Source organism: Uloborus diversus, chromosome 9 (assembly GCF_026930045.1).
Source record: "Uloborus diversus isolate 005 chromosome 9, Udiv.v.3.1, whole genome shotgun sequence".
Taxonomy (NCBI): domain Eukaryota; kingdom Metazoa; phylum Arthropoda; class Arachnida; order Araneae; family Uloboridae; genus Uloborus; species Uloborus diversus.
The window spans coordinates 16600438-16616446 of record NC_072739.1 but is presented as its reverse complement, the minus strand read 5'-3'; the positions used below and the strand labels follow the sequence as shown (position 1 = coordinate 16616446).

Here is a 16009-nt window from a genome sequence, read left to right as displayed (position 1 = left end):
GTATAAAAATTTCTACCAAACTTGCTTCTTCACTTTCTCCCGAACTTTCACTGTCGTCACAGATTTCCCCTACTGTTGGATTTTTAGATGAAAAGTCAAAAAGTTTTGGTTTATACTCTATTTTATTTTCACTACAATATTTTAGAACCTGTTTTAATGAATTTAATCTTACTTTATTTTTACCGGCAATTGTATAATAAATATCAGTCCTATCCCCGGTCTTTCTCTTTTTGGCTTCTCTAACCCATTTAATCTTTTCACAGGGAGTTTGCTCAACGCTCTCCTGGATTTCCTGTTCAAGTTGAACTTCACTTATAGGCCTGATAAAATTAAATTTTCTCTCATTTTTATTTTGGACTTTTAATTCCCCCCAATTTTCATTTTCATTAAACTTTACGTTAATAGTTTCTGTGACTGTTCTGGTTTCAGGATCCCAGATTCTGTACCCTTTGGTACGTAAGGCATACCCGACCATGATCCCCTTGGTAGCCCTCATATCTAACTTTTTTAGTTTGGACCTAGGCTGACCTACATAGGCAGTACACCCAAAAATACGTAGGTGCCTCACTGAAGGTTTACGTCCAGAAAACAGCTCGAAAGGGGTCTTAACCATATTTCCTATTACCGTCCGATTCCTTACATAGTTGAAACAAAGAGCGGCTTCAGCCCAAAACTCATCCCCCAATCCAGAATCCTTGAGCATAGACCTCACACCATTCATTATGGTTAAATTATACCTTTCTACTACCCCGTTCATTTGCAGGGTGTAGGAATTGGTCCGCTCTATTTTTATTCCCTGATTGGTGAGATAGTTTTCAAAATCTTTGTTAACAAATTCTGTTCCATTATCGGAACGGATAGCCAAAATTTTTGAATTCAGGAATCTTTCAGTCCTTTTTTGAAAATTTACAAAAACATTAAATGCCTCATTTTTTGTTCTTAAAAAGAAAACATATGACTTTCTTGAGAAATCATCTATAATTATAAAAATATATTTCTTTCCCCCCAAGGACTCGGTCTGAAGGGGTCCCATCAGGTCCATGTAGAGCAATTGAAGTGCAGAATTAGTACGCCTTTCTGGCATAGATTTAAACGAGCACTTCCTCATTTTCCCTAATTGACAAGGGTCACAATTGGGTTTTTGCCCCTTCTTAATCTCCAGTCCTTGGACTGCACCAAGTTTACTCGTTTTGGTGATACTTTCCATATTTATATGGCAAAATCTCCTATGCCATTTTTCCATATCAACACTGACCATATTGGCCCCTTCAGACGGGTCCTTGGTCTTAAAAACTTTGGTATAATTAACATTTGCACAATCAATATAAAAATTTGGTTTAACATGATAAAGTTTATTTATTAAATTTGCTGTAAATAATTTAACATTTTCTTGATTAAAAACACAAATCTTTCCGGGCAACCATTTGAGCTTATAGCCCTGTCTATCTATACAAGAACCAGAAATTAGGTTGCGTCGCAGTGTTGGAGCATAGAAAACGTTATTCAGGGTGATGGTAACTAATTTTCCATCTGATTCAATTTTAAAAAGCACTTTCCCAATGCCCTCTACTTGGCTCTTCACATTTCCTACAGCTACCTCCATTTGTGTGTTTTGTACAGGCTCTAGCTCGGCAAATAACGATCTATCTCTACAAAAATGAGATGTGCTGCCGCTATCCAATAGCCATGTATCCTCACATTTTGGGTAGGTAGTGTTTGCAGAAATTTCGTTTTCATTTACTGAACAAAACATTCCTGCCTGAGGGTCTTCTTTGGTTTGAAATTTAAAATTCCTATCCTGTTTTACTTTATTACGGCTCCAACACTTCGACGCAATATGCCCTTTCTTTTTGCAAATGTAACAAACTTTATTTTTTAGCAAGAAATTTACCCCTACCATTTGCCACGCTCTGCTACCACCTGTTGGATATAGTTTGAGGTTTATGGCCTACAGCTAAGCTGAAAATTAGGCAACTCATTTCCAACTAAAAATTTGAGGTAGTGGTCTGCCCGAAGAAAATAAAACATGAATCATTCTTTACACTGAAAAACATTTATTTGACACATATTGAAAATTGGTTACAACACAATGATTTGTTCCCCGGGAAAAAATTAGAAAAAGAGATCTTACAATGAGTCCATGCATGGATTAAAAGTCCTGTTGGGGTTCCAAGGTGACGCCTCACCGGTCGTTGGACAGCATGGCAATTTCCACGAATTGCAGGCAGGTCGATTCACACCGCGTGAGCAACAGTTCACCACATCAGGGAAAGGTATACCAGGGATGGACGCAATCTTCTTCCGCAGGAGAACAAAAGACCCACATCAGGGAAACTTAGAACTCTTTGCTTTTGTAGACGTCATCACAACACGCGGATTCCAAACTCAAAACATCATCAGTGCTTTTCCAGGAAAAACCAGACCTCACCAAGAGGCCAATAGCAAAAATTTAGGATGACATTTGACGAACACGTTCACGAGACACAGACAACACAAGACGAGGAGACGAGTAGAAGTAAAAAAAAACGAAGCGAAGCCAAGCGATCGAGCTCCTGCCGGTCTGCGTATTCATAGCCAGATTCGGCCTTTCCAGAAACAATGTGACGTTACCTAATTTGCATATTGCCAGAACAACACAACCCGGAGAAAACACAGCTTGCAGGTTGCACAATTCTTATTTAATTTGGCATTCAGCACTTAACACCTCAACATGATTTCATCACGTCATTAACACGTGCTCCTTCGGAAATTTACCGACATCTGCCGAATGACAACAACCAATCATAGCATGCCCCATGTTTTCCGAACACTTCCGATTCAAACTCGGACATTTGAGTGTTGGTGGCAGGTGGATGGGATTCTTCGCGCAAAGTTTTCTCTCGGAATGGCAAAAGGTAAGTCACAAAATGATTTTTCTTTTAAACAATATTGGTGAAATCCTTCAAGAACCAAAAATAAAGGCATTTAGCCCAACATTTCTTCTATATATTAGATATAGAAGAAAGTAAAAAGTACATTAATTTCAGAAAGCTGGGAGGGGGGTAATTGAACCCTCCTGACCCCCTAAAACGAGGTCCTACCTTTGACTTCTGTCCCCCCCCCCCCCCCCGAAAAAATCAAAATGATCGGATATTAATGTTAGTGAATCTAAAAATAAAAGAAAGGCATACATACATATGCTTTTTACCAAGTGTAAGTAAATCTTCTATGTCCACAACAGTTGCATCTTGATAGTCACTCTGAGAGGTCATTTTCTCTTCGTAGTTCATGTGATACGTACAGCTCTTGCTTCCGATCTTCGCTCTGCACATGTACACTTTTGTGGTGTGGGATGTCGCCTTCATCACCTCCGCATGCAGGCACAGCTGATCTCGAGATCCAAGTGCAACAGCTTTTGTGCTAAAAAAGGGGAAGGCTCTCTTATAACACTCTCTTATATATAACAAACTCTTATTTATAAACAATTAAACTGAAACTTCATTTCTGATGGATCAATTGGCGAATCTTCATATCAAGATGTGCCGATTATCATAGTACAGTAGCACTCCAATTATCTTGAGTTCCAACTATCTGCATCCTTTTCAGAAGTTTAGGACAAAAAAACAAGACTGAAATGTATTGCGATTTGTAAAAAAATGCTTCTGCCTACGCCAAACAGTTTACTTAGACCAAAATATTCAGCAAGCAATGACTTTCATTTGAAGTACAAACTGTACTAATGAAATGCTGTACAATGGTACAGTATGAAGAAGTATGCACATTAGGGTGGGCCGAATTAAGCCGAAAAATTTTTTTTTTCGAAATCAATTTTTGGATAGCGCGCAAAAGTTGCGTAGTGAGCTAGTTAGCACTCACAAAAAATTTCTTGGATATTAAAAAATATCTAGCCAGCGCTATTTGACACTAAAAAACCGAAAAAAATGAGAAAAATGAAGTTTTGTCGAATTTTTTTTAAAAAAACTGAATTCCAAATATTTTGCTGGAATGCATCGAAAATGCTATATAATGAGCCATTTCGAGCCCATAAAATGTTTCATTGATTTTAATGAGCATTTAACCGCTCCTTTCCGACATCAAAAATTGGATAAAAATGCAAAAATATTGAATTTCTTTAAAACCCATTTTGAAAATTATTTTTTAAAATGAAATCATAGACTAATTAATTAAATAGCACTATTAATCATAGTAATTATTATCACGCAATAATATCATACATTTTCTAGAATTACATATAAAGATAATAAAATTTTGAAAAAGAAATCTTCAAATTTGATTTATAATACCTCATGCATAAGGAATATTATTTTTTGGAATAATATTGTCCCTTGTTATCGATTGATGGAAGTTCTTTCCTAGCTTGAAGTTTGGAACGAATGTATCCATCTTGTGCAGTTTCACCACGAACTTATATTACAGCTTCGGTTATTAGTTTCACACAACGTTTCACAACTTCGTGTGACAGGGAAATTTCTCGAAAGTGAACTCTGTAGGCTGTTCTTAGCACATTTCTTTCAATTGTTGGTCTTTTAGATGCATTGTAAGAGGTGACTCTGTTGCAACACAGTTTGCCCAATGAACTAAATCAACATAACCAACGGTTTCAAAATTGAGTTTAGGACGCTTAAAAAATCGTACACCATCCGAGCTCTTCGTCTCCATATTTCTAGAGTTCAGAATGCACCTAACAGCTAATTCCCGAATGTATTTTCTTGAGTCAAACAACATTGTCAACAGTAGCTGTTCAGGATGAGCGAAATATACATTATTTGTTACCTTATCCACTTTTCCAATAGCCATTTTTCTTACTATTCTTTGATCAATAAGAAATTGTTTTTCTCTATCAGGGACTTTTGCTTTTTTTCTGCAATTACACGAATATAAATCTGCGCATTTGCAGGCACAAACGTCAAACAAAGTCGTAGTCTCTGCTTTAAATTTGCCTCGCTTTGATTGTAAAAGTTGCGTCTTTATATTCTTAGCATTTTTTGTTGCGCTATTATATTTAGAATAATGAGATAAAATCATGCCAATCACTCTTCTTATCGAAACAAGGGGAAGGGAAGCACGTCCCCAAATATCAATAACTTTTTTTGCAACTACAGCGGCCACACTTGCAGAAGATGGTTGCTTACTTCCTTCTCCCTTTATTTGCATCTTAGTGATTTGATAACATCTGATAATGTCCTCATATGTTTGAAGAAATAAAGCATTGGGAGAAGACAGATCTCTACCAGGTTCAAATAGAAGACTACTTGTGCTTGTTCTCGTTACTTTCTTTTTCGCGCGTTTCTACATAACAGTTGTGTTGTATTCCAAAACAAAGATAATAATACAATGACATTCGAAATGTCCAAGACTTCAGAGGATTCACATTTTTTTTAATATTCAAGGGCTCTATTTGTCAAACATATATAAAATAGTTATAAAATAATCTTAGGAATAATAGAAGCAGTTGAGCGCCGTTTATTATCCTGGAGAAACAATTGGAACCGAAGATTGAAAAATTAGTATCTTATGTAACTATTTTTTATTTGAGTGTGTGCATTTTTTAAAATTGGCGTACAAATGTCGCAAAAAATGGATTGAATTCTCACTGTTTTTTTCTAAATAACGTATTGCGTAACATTTCAGTATTCACTTATTTTGAAACTACTTTTATTTATTTATTTATTTATTTATTTATTTATTTTTTTTCATTTTTCCCATGTGTCAGTCTTAAAGGAGCGTAGCTAAATATTCTACGAAATGTATAAAAGTCTTTGAGGATTTCAACTAATTCACTGACAGATACTTCTAATGTTTGCTGAAACTAACTTCAAACTGTTATTTTTAACCCCCTTCCCCCCCCCCCCCTCCATTTTCTTTTCTTTTTTTTTTTTTGGAAAAAGTGCATTTTTACCATTTTTTTCAGTTTTTCAAGGTCAAATAGCGCCGGCTAAATATTAATCAAGTTTAGCGAAATTTTTTATGGGTAATAACGGGCCCATGTAGCAACTTTTCCGCACTATCCAAAAACAGATTTCCAAAAAAAGTTTTTTCGGCCCACCCTAATGCACATATCGTACTAATGCAGGGATTAGAAGAGTTCTGCCACAAGTTAGCCATTGTACAAATTTATTATTTTTCACTAGTTTCAAGAAAAATTAAAGAATTAAGATCAAGGATCTAAAATATAGCACCAAATTGAACTAATAGTGGTCATAGTGTTTTGCATTGCCATGCCAGCACAATAAAGAAACTACCATCTGACTTGAGGGAAATGCTTGATGTAAATTGTCATATCCCCTGTTGAGTATTTGTATAAATCCTGTTCACTTGAACAATTTTTTTCTTGGGAACTATTGAGGGACAGAAATGGTGACTGCAGAAGTTTTTTTTTTTTTTTGGATTGTCACTTTTTATTGCCAGCGTCATTTTTCCCCAAAATATTTTTAAAAATTTCAGAAATATCGATTAAAACCAAGATTAGATTTCATAATACAAAACTCATTGGAAAAAATTGAGAAAAAAATTTTTTGGGGACGAAATTGGAAAATTCCTTGACATTTTGAATTACGTCATTTTCCCTGACAATTCCAGGTTTTCCGGAGCGTACAAACCCTGTGTACGTTATGGCACACATAAGTGTTTAATTTTAAATTATGTTGAAATAATCTAGATTTGAAAAAAAAAAAAAAAAAAAACCCTAAGTGATAAATAAAAAAATTAAGGTACTGTAAAAATATGAAAGCAAATGAAATTAATTTACATGCAATAACTGAAAACAATTCATTCAAAAATATAGCTTACTGTTTGTAGCTGCTCCTCTTCAGTTCTTGAATAGCCTGCGATAACTGCGAATGTGTACGAGAACTGTAAATTATTTTTGGGAGCACTATAACAAAATTCAAAGTTTCTTTTAGCTTCAAATATCAATCATATATATGTATATCACTTCTCAAAATGTGTTTTTTCTGGAAGCACTATAACTTCCTCATTTTGACATCAAACTTCATAAGTAAGGTATAATTTTCAAGATTTTTTCCCTGGCTTGTGGCAGGAGAAAAAAAAAACAATTCAAATTTTCACTGATTTTAAAAATTATAAAAATAAACAAAAGTTGGATCCATCCGGTTAAGATACAAACACTCATTTTACTGCTCATATTTTGTGGTAAATATTTCCTTTCATTCCTCATGACAGGAAATTCACAACACTACCAAGACAACTTATTTCAAACACAAATATGACAACCAGCAACAGGCTCTGGGCCCAACGAGGCTGGTCCTAGTCAATATATTAGTCCCTAATGAAGATCAATGGCCCTCTTAAAGTTATCCACCCCCTTGCTCATTACCAACTCTTCGGGTAAGCTGTTCCAAGTGCCCATGACCCTACTAAAGTAGTAGTTTTTCTTGATTTCCAAGTTAGCCTGCGATTTAAATAGTTTAATTTAAAACACTGACCCCTTGTCCTGCTTTTCCTGCAAAAATTTAATTCATTAACATCTTTTATTTTGATAAATTTAAAAAACTGAATCAGGTCCCCTCTGACTCTCCTTTGCTCCAGGCTACACATATTAAGTCTGGTATCATAATCTAAATCTAAAAGTCCCTTTACTAGTGTAGTTACCCTTCTTTGAACCCTTTCCAGTTCAGAAATATCTTTCTTCAGATAAGGCGACCAAAACTGAACAGCACACTCCAAATGAGGTCTTACTAAACTCCTATATAAAGGCAGAAGAACCTTCTTAGATTTGTTTGAAATAGATCTATTGATAAACCCAAGCATTTTGTTGGCTTTGTTACTTGCAATGCTGCACTGTTTATTAAGATATCCAAATCCATAACATTTTCCGCCTGATTAATGACTAAACCCTGTAAACGATAACTTGTACGCTTATTTCCATGACCTAAGTGTAGCACTTGACGTTTCCCTACATTAACTGAAATACCTTATTTATCTGCCCACTTAGTAATATGATCTAAATCCTCTTAAAGCTGTTTTACTTGTTCTTCATTTTCGACAATCCCCATAACTTTTACATCATCAGCAAAACAATTCATGCTTCCAGAAATATTTTTATTGATGTCATTCATAAAGATAATAAACAAAAGAGGCCCTAAAACTGATCCCTGAGGAACCTCGCTTAAAACATCACTCATTTAGAATGATTTCCTCTCACAACTACTCTTTACTTCCTTCCAGTGAGCCAATTTCTAACCCAAAGTCAAGTTTTTCCTCCCATTCCTATGTCAACTAATTTGCTGAGAAGAGCAACATGCGGTACCTTGTCAAAAGCTTTTTGAAAATCAAAATCATTTTCAGTTCCATTCACAGGAACGTTATTAAATATGCAATATTCAGGTGCAAAAAAAAAAAGCTTAATTTTTTAAATGGTTTTTGCAAATAAGTTTTACATGATGTTTTAACGAAAATTGTTTTTCAAATCATAGATCAAAGAACAATAAATTGATGATTAAATATATGCACTAATATTTTAAAACTTGTGCTATTTATTTTTTTAGTTCATACTTTTAATATAATACATTCTGTAAAACTACAAAAAATTATAATTTATTGCATTTAAGTCAAAAATTGCACTATATTTTAAGCTTTTTTTTTGCACACATGCGTAAATGTCAGAAAATTTGGTTACTATTAGGGGACAAAAACCCAACTCATGCATACAAATTGAAAATTTTTTAATGAAGAACTCAACTTATACGTAACTAGATTAAAATCAGCTGTGTAAATAAGTTACATATAGATTTACCTTGAATGTTCACATTGAATAAATATTAAAAAAAAAAAAAAAAACTTTGACACATTTTGTTCTGTTTTCGATTTTCTCACAATATAGTCTTGCCAAAAATAATTTTTGGCACTATCGGACAGTTTTGGACACAAGGGTTTTGAACAGGATGGTAAAAACCTAGCCAACCCTGCTTTCATTTGTACACATGCATAAATAGGGAAATTTAGTTACAATTATAAAAAAAAATCAACTCTTGCATGCAATGAAAATTTTAATCAAGAATTCAACACTTCTATGTTTCTTGATTAAAATCAGTTGCATAAATAAGTTGAATGTTTACATTCAATAAATGTTCAATATAAAATTACTTTAATGCATTTTATTTGGTTTTTGATGTTTTCTCACAAAATACAATTTTTCAAAATATAGTTTTGGACAGGACGGTAAAACCCTTGCCAACCCTGCTATTTGCATGTTGTATACATGGTCGACTAAGTGGATGAAATCTATGAAAATGACCGAAATTGATTAAATATTAAAGTGTGCTTGCCAGAATGGAAACAAAATTTGAAAGTCATTAATACTATGGATATAACTCCTTTTATTGTATCTCGAATCAATTTTAATTTCACATTTTTACTATGATAGATATTTATTTTTTCCGCACAATGCAGGGGTTTACCAAAATTTTCAGTTTTCGTGGAACTGGTGAACCACAAAGATGTATTCAAAACTTATGAAACTTCATGAACATATACTTTTTCTGTATTTGGAACAAAAACAACATAGGAACTGAAAAAAAGCAAAAGTAAACACATAAATAAATTTAAAAAATGAAATAAGTGCATTATTTGCAACAATCAATTGCTTACTGAAATTTGTGCCTGAATCCCAATTTCCAGTGATTCCATCCAAGACTGATTTCAAATCTTTGAGAACACCAGCATGGTTTCGAACAGAGCTCTGTATAGCACTCAGCTGCTGTTGGGCTTTGCGACTTTCCAGCCATGCCAGGGATGAGCACAGTAAACTTAGGGTTTTACCTGTACCAGTTGGGCTCTCAAGTATGCCATTGACTCCCTAAGGGAAAAAGAATTGTAAAGCTGCAAAACGTCAAAAATCCAAAGTACTTGGGATCATAAGCAGGGCTGCCAGATTTAAGAACAATAAATACGGGACAGGCTTTTATGAGTGAAAGTGGGGGGGGGGGATATTTTAAAGATTGAAGGCAACTACTGGATATGGTTATTTTATAAAGGGTGCTTTCGACGTAGAACGTCTCCTTTACTAATAATAAAGCTGAAAGTCTCTCTGTCTGGAGGATGCCTGGATGTCTGTGACGCGCATAGCGCCTAGACCGTTCGGCCGATTTTCATGAAATTTGGAACAAAGTTAGTTTGTAGCATGAGGGTGTGCACCTCGAAGTGATTTTTCGAAAATTCGATTTTGTTCTTTTTCTATTCCAATTTTAAGAACAAAATTATCATAAGATCGACGAGTAATTTACGAAATTATCATAACGTGGAACCGTTACATGGGCACAAGCCAATTGGCGAGATACGAAATCATCATAACGTGGAACTGTAACATGGGTACAAGCCAATCGGCGAGAAAATTCACCATACATTTGTAAATATACAGGCGAACCAAAAAACCTTTTAATTTTTCTGTTACGGGCAAAGCCGTGCTGGTACTACTAGTTTAATAATAAATCTGAAAAATTCAATTGTTACAAAGCATTAAATCTTACAAAATGTCACCGATCAAAGTATAAAAATCATTTGCATTGTGATTGAAGACGCCTTAGCCCTGGCTATAGGGCGGTAACTTATTGAATACAACTCAATATGCTTTCAGTTTCTGAATCTTGCAGTAAACAACTAAAAAGGTGTCAATCACATATATGTACATTTTCGAGAGCAAATTTTTATTTCCTCTTAAAAATCAAAAATTTACTTGAATTAACTCGAAAAGTTTATCTTGGACAAAAGAAAATAGTTTACAGTAAACAATGAATGCCCACAAAAATGTTGGAAAAACTAATTTATTTATATATTTTGCCATATTCGGTGGAATTTTAATGGAAAAGTGAGACATTAGCGGAGCTTGAAGAGAAAAGCGGGACCTTTTAGCCGGACTTTCAGCCAGAGGGACTGTAAGACAAAAAGCGGTGCTGTACCGCCGAAATTGGCACGCCTTGTCTCTTTAACCATAGGTAGTTAGGTTTTTCAAATTGTTTGGATATTTTAAGATGCATGGTAGAACGCCAAAAATTCAACCTAACTCAAACCATTCGCGGTTTGGATTTTCAAAAATATTTTCAGAAGAATGTCCAAAAATCGAACAAATTTTGATCATTAATAAATTGGATTTTCAAACCATTCAGTTTTTTTAAGAATGACAAAAACGCGATCCAATGGGACCATTGGTAGTCGAAAATAAAAAACAGTAGAATGTCAAAACTCCAAACTAATTGGGAGGCAATTGGATTTTTAAATTGTTCAGATTTTCTAAAATATATATACAATAAGTCGAAAATTAGAACTCATTGGGACTAGAGACGTACCGAGTAGCACTTTGGCCGAGTAGCCGAGTACTCAACCTTTCACTACTCGGCCGAGTTGCCAACTACCAATTATGTTTGAAGAAGAACCATCGACACACATGTGATGAATTTATAACTTATTGGAATAGTAGTCTAGACCTCCTTGTCCATATAATAGCTTTTAAAACTAAATTCCTGCTGAAATTTATTTACGCTATTATATAAACAATTTTGTTTGTGTCAAAAATTTTACAAAAAATAAATTTTTAAATTAAAAATAAATAAATAAAAGGTATGATTAATCAAGTTGGAATTGAAACAAATTACTGTAAAATCCCTCTAATGCGGACACTAACAGGACAATTTTTTTTGTCCGCAATAGAGAGGTGTCCACAGGACAGGGGTTTAATAATGTTATTTGCATTGGAACTGGGGAATTAAAAATTGTCCGCATAAGAGGGGTGCTCGTTAAGAGGGGTTTCATTGTATACCAATCAATTATAGTTCTAGTCCGCCAAACATAAATATTTTTTAAAAGCAGATAAAACAAATGTGCAGGAACACTGCAGACACATGTTTCTGACCCCCCGTTACAAGGAACGTCTTTTTCAGTGCATAACATGTGAGCTAAAGAATGTAAAGACATTCAACAAAAAAATTCGGCTTTCGTCGGGTGCCTTTAAATCCACGAGCTCCCATTTTGTGCATTGAAAAAGGAATTCCTTGTAACGCCAAAACACATGTCTGCAGAGTTCCTGCACTGTGCCTTTAACGTTGTTTTATTTCCTTTTATTTTTTAAGCAAAGGTATTTTTATATTTTTTAAAACTAATTTTTGTTTGTAGCAAAAATCCATTTTTAATATAAAAATTCCATATTTCTATATTTACCTTTTTCGCATAATTTTTAATAAATAAGTTTTATTAACTTTGGGGACATTAAAATAAAGATTTATTCCATTGAAGCATTACAAACTTCATTATTCTCAAAATTTAAATTTGACTTATAAATTTTAATTGTAAATGTTGCAGAATATAATACATGCTTTTTTTTTTTTTACAAATTTTAGAATCTGTCTTGGACAATATTCAATTTTTTGCAACTACACGGTATTGGCCGAGTATCTGATCAGAAATTGGCCGAGTAGGCCGATTACCGAGTACTCGGTACGTCTCTAATTGGGACCATTGGTAGTACACACTTTGATACTTATGAGAAGAATTATTTTCTAAAAAACTACTGATTTTGAGATGTAAATATCTAGGCATCCTAATTATGTAACATGTTTGATTTCAAGAATAAGGAATGGGATGAGGTAATTTCGCTGGGACAAAAAGAACGCTAAAATCTTACTTTTTGTAGGCATTCTAAAACTTTTGTCATGTAATCCTCTTGAACTTTATAAGGCTCATAAGGGAACAATACTTGGATTCCACAAATTGTACATTCAGCCATTAATTTCTAAATTTAAAAAGAATGCTATTCATTAACAGAATCAATGTTTCGAGCAAAGGCGCCAAAACATTATGTGAAGTCCAACAAGTCAATCAGGAAATTTTAAAAACAGAGGAGAGACGAAAGGGCATATTTACTCTCTTTAAGCTTACAGCAGGCAAGATACTTGATTGATTGCCAAGTCTACGCCGTCTGCTCACAGAGTTAAAATTTTTTTTTAAAAATAAATAATTCTCGCATAACAAAATGTATTTATGTGTATAGCTGATGTTTTTATGCGTTTCTCTAAAATGAAAAACAACATTCAAAGTCTAAAACTTCCTTATTCCTCTCTTTTCTCCCTGTTTTGTTATATGTAGAGCCGCTATATAGACAGGCCGACGCATCAGCTTAAGTTTAGCCATTTTGGATCGGATTTTTCATTGTTGCACTGTCAGGGTTACTACAGCAAAGCTTCAGATTTCGCCAAATTTGCCGAAAATAATATTTTATTTAATAAGCAATTCACGTGTCGCTAATAATTGCTCACAGTGAACAATCACCAAATGCGATTACTCGCCAGAAAAGACAACCATTCAAACACGCGCTCCGATCGAAAAAAGGCTGATCTTAAGACTGATGCGCCGGCTCGTATATATAGGGGCCTTAGTTATATGGTTTGGGATTTGAAAAATGACGCCTTCCAAAGGCGTGGTTTTCGAACTTGGAAAAAGGTTACTAAACACAGAGCGAGTGAATTCACTGCAACATTCAATTGAACCTTTTGAACCTTCTAATTTTAGTACGATGTGCGTAAAAAAAACTTTGTGATCTTTTTAAATTTCAGCAACGTAACTATCTTCAAGATCAGCTTTAATTTATTTCGACTGGGATCTTGCATTACATTTGGAAAAAAAATTCCATAAGCTTTAAAAGAAGAATAAAAACCAAAGAATTATTTGACCCATTTTATCAAATTGTTTAAAACACAGCACTGCACTTTTTCTACACCAAAAATACAGGTGTAGAAGATTTGAATTTTGTTAAAAAATTTACTGAGTTATTAAAGAGGGGGGAGGGAAATAATTAAAGGGTATTTCATCAAAATAATTGAGCCCAGCACTGCAAGTTTCTTACACCCTAAAATACAGATTTATCCACAATCCTGACATAAATTTTAACTACTGTGTTAGAATTAATTGGGCTATTTGTAAAAGTAAGGCAAGTCAATTGTGTTAAATTTTGATGAAAATTTCGCTGAATTTTTAAAGAAGACTAAAAGAGAATTATTAGGAAAATTCATCAAAATAATTTAAAACACTATAATTTTCCAGCAACTTTCCTACTCAGAGCAACCCTACACTTTTCCTCATTCAGAATGCAGGAGAAAGGAAGGTGTAAGTCAGATTTAGCGAAAATGTATGCAGCAAACACGAACAAGTTGCCAAAGGGGGGCCCGATCCAACCGAAACGGGAAAATTGGGCGCACTGATCTGAACGTCGATTGGGCGTCGTGCATTTTGGGTGCCAGGAGCTTTTGGCACCGAGCACTTTTGTATGTAGGCTCCTAGTGGGGTTTAGTTGTGCACCTCCATTTTTTGGTTGAATTCGGGTGTTTCTAAAGGGGACTTTTACACCTTTTTGGAGAAAAATCACTGTTACGTAGACTCCTAGTGGGGTCTAGTTGTGCACCTCCATTTTTTGGTTGCATTCGGGTGTTTCAAAAGGGGACTTTTACACCTTTTTGGAGAAAAATCATTGTTAATTTCAATGCAAGCTCAAGTGGTGATATAATTTGGCAAACACTTTGCGATATATCGCGAAGCTTTGTCGCCAACTTGGCGGCAAATTTAGCCTTTTTTTTTTAATGTTTTAAATCTGGTTTCAATTTGGCTACTATTTGTGATATTTGGAGAGTTTACCATTGAATCACATTAAAATTGGCAATATTGGGAAAATTAATCTGCATAAAACGGTTTTTTTTTTTTTTTTTTTTTTTAACGGTTCGCAACAAACTTTGACTGAAAATATTTAAAGTGTTTATTTGCTTACTCCAAGTCTAAGGCACTATCATCATTGAATTAGCGCAAAAGGAAGTTATGTTTAGCGTTAAAGGAAGGAAATTAGAGGATCAATTAAAAGTTGGAGTATTTAATTCATAATACGGTCATGTGTGTGTATGCAGTGATTTAAAAATAAGAAAATTCGTACTTCCGGTTTGCTGGAAATAAATTTTATTTAACACCAAGTGCTTCACTTACAAAACGACGATATCTTTACATAAGAACATGAGTTAATGACACAGAAACTCGTTTTATACAGACAATGTTTTTACAACTGTTAATGACTAGAATTCTCGTGGTTCTGAAAATGTCACTCAAAATTCGTAGCTTTGAGTAATTTTTATCTTAACGCTTCTGCACCATTTCCGTCCTTCAAATTACTTGTAATTTTACCGCTCAAATTTTGAGATTGTTATGATTTCTGAAGTTTCTAGTTTTGTGTGAGTTTTGTGTTTCAAAGCGTGTTGCTTCTTACAATTTTTATTCTTCAAAATTGTTCAGCGTGATTATTCCGTATGTAATCAAGACAGCATTGACTTCTCAAATTTGTATTACTTTACTTATTCTTTTAAAACGCAGTTTTCAAATTCGTTTCTTCCACTTCTCTTACCCATTAAATAAAAACACTTGCAATATCTTCATCTTATGTTGCTCCAGGATTCATGAAATACATGTCGATGGCTTTTTACCTAGCACAGTATGTTAAAAAAAATGGTGGGGGCTAAAAACGAATGGCAGTGTATTTTTCCAAAAGTAAAAAATGGAAAAAACAAAACGAATCTTTTTAACACACTAAAATTATTCTGTAGATGTGCTATGTGCACTTCTCCTGATCTCAGATACAATATCACATCTGTACTCAAACTGATGCCAATTATTCTGTATCATGTACACAGTCACAGAAGCAATTGCTGCAGTGATCTAACTATTTAGTTCGTCAAGATTAGCACTTAAGGGGATATAAATACAGCATCCTTAACACATCCTGACAGGAAACAATCGCGTGATGTTAAGTCTGGTGATTTTGGACAATGATTCTAAACCTTTTCACTCCAAGTTCCTCCGTACCTACCACTATTTGTGGTTTAACCATTTGGATGGGAACCTTTTCACTACTCAGGACCACTTGGTAACCCGAGTTCTAAGCGAACCACATTCTATAGAATTCATATTTTCACAACAAATTTCTTAGTGGAAATGAAATGGATCAGAGTTTTCTCTGATAAATTTC

The 16009-nt window shown here is 34.3% G+C and overlaps 1 protein-coding gene across 1 annotated transcript in view; it reads right to left on the bottom strand.

Annotated features, from left to right (window-relative positions):
* The window catches only part of LOC129229500 (regulator of telomere elongation helicase 1 homolog), a 50487-nt gene extending 37654 nt beyond the window's left edge, over positions 1–12833 (bottom strand). Inside the window, exons 1-4 of the mRNA XM_054863818.1 lie at positions 12635–12833; positions 9610–9817; positions 6790–6874; positions 3175–3399 (exon numbers count right to left, since the gene is read on the bottom strand). Of these exons, the coding sequence (XP_054719793.1) occupies positions 3175–3399; positions 6790–6874; positions 9610–9817; positions 12635–12736 (620 nt within the window). The 5' untranslated portion in view covers positions 12737–12833. The remainder of the gene's footprint in view (positions 1–3174; positions 3400–6789; positions 6875–9609; positions 9818–12634) is intronic.
* Positions 12834–16009: the final 3176 nt, after the last annotated feature.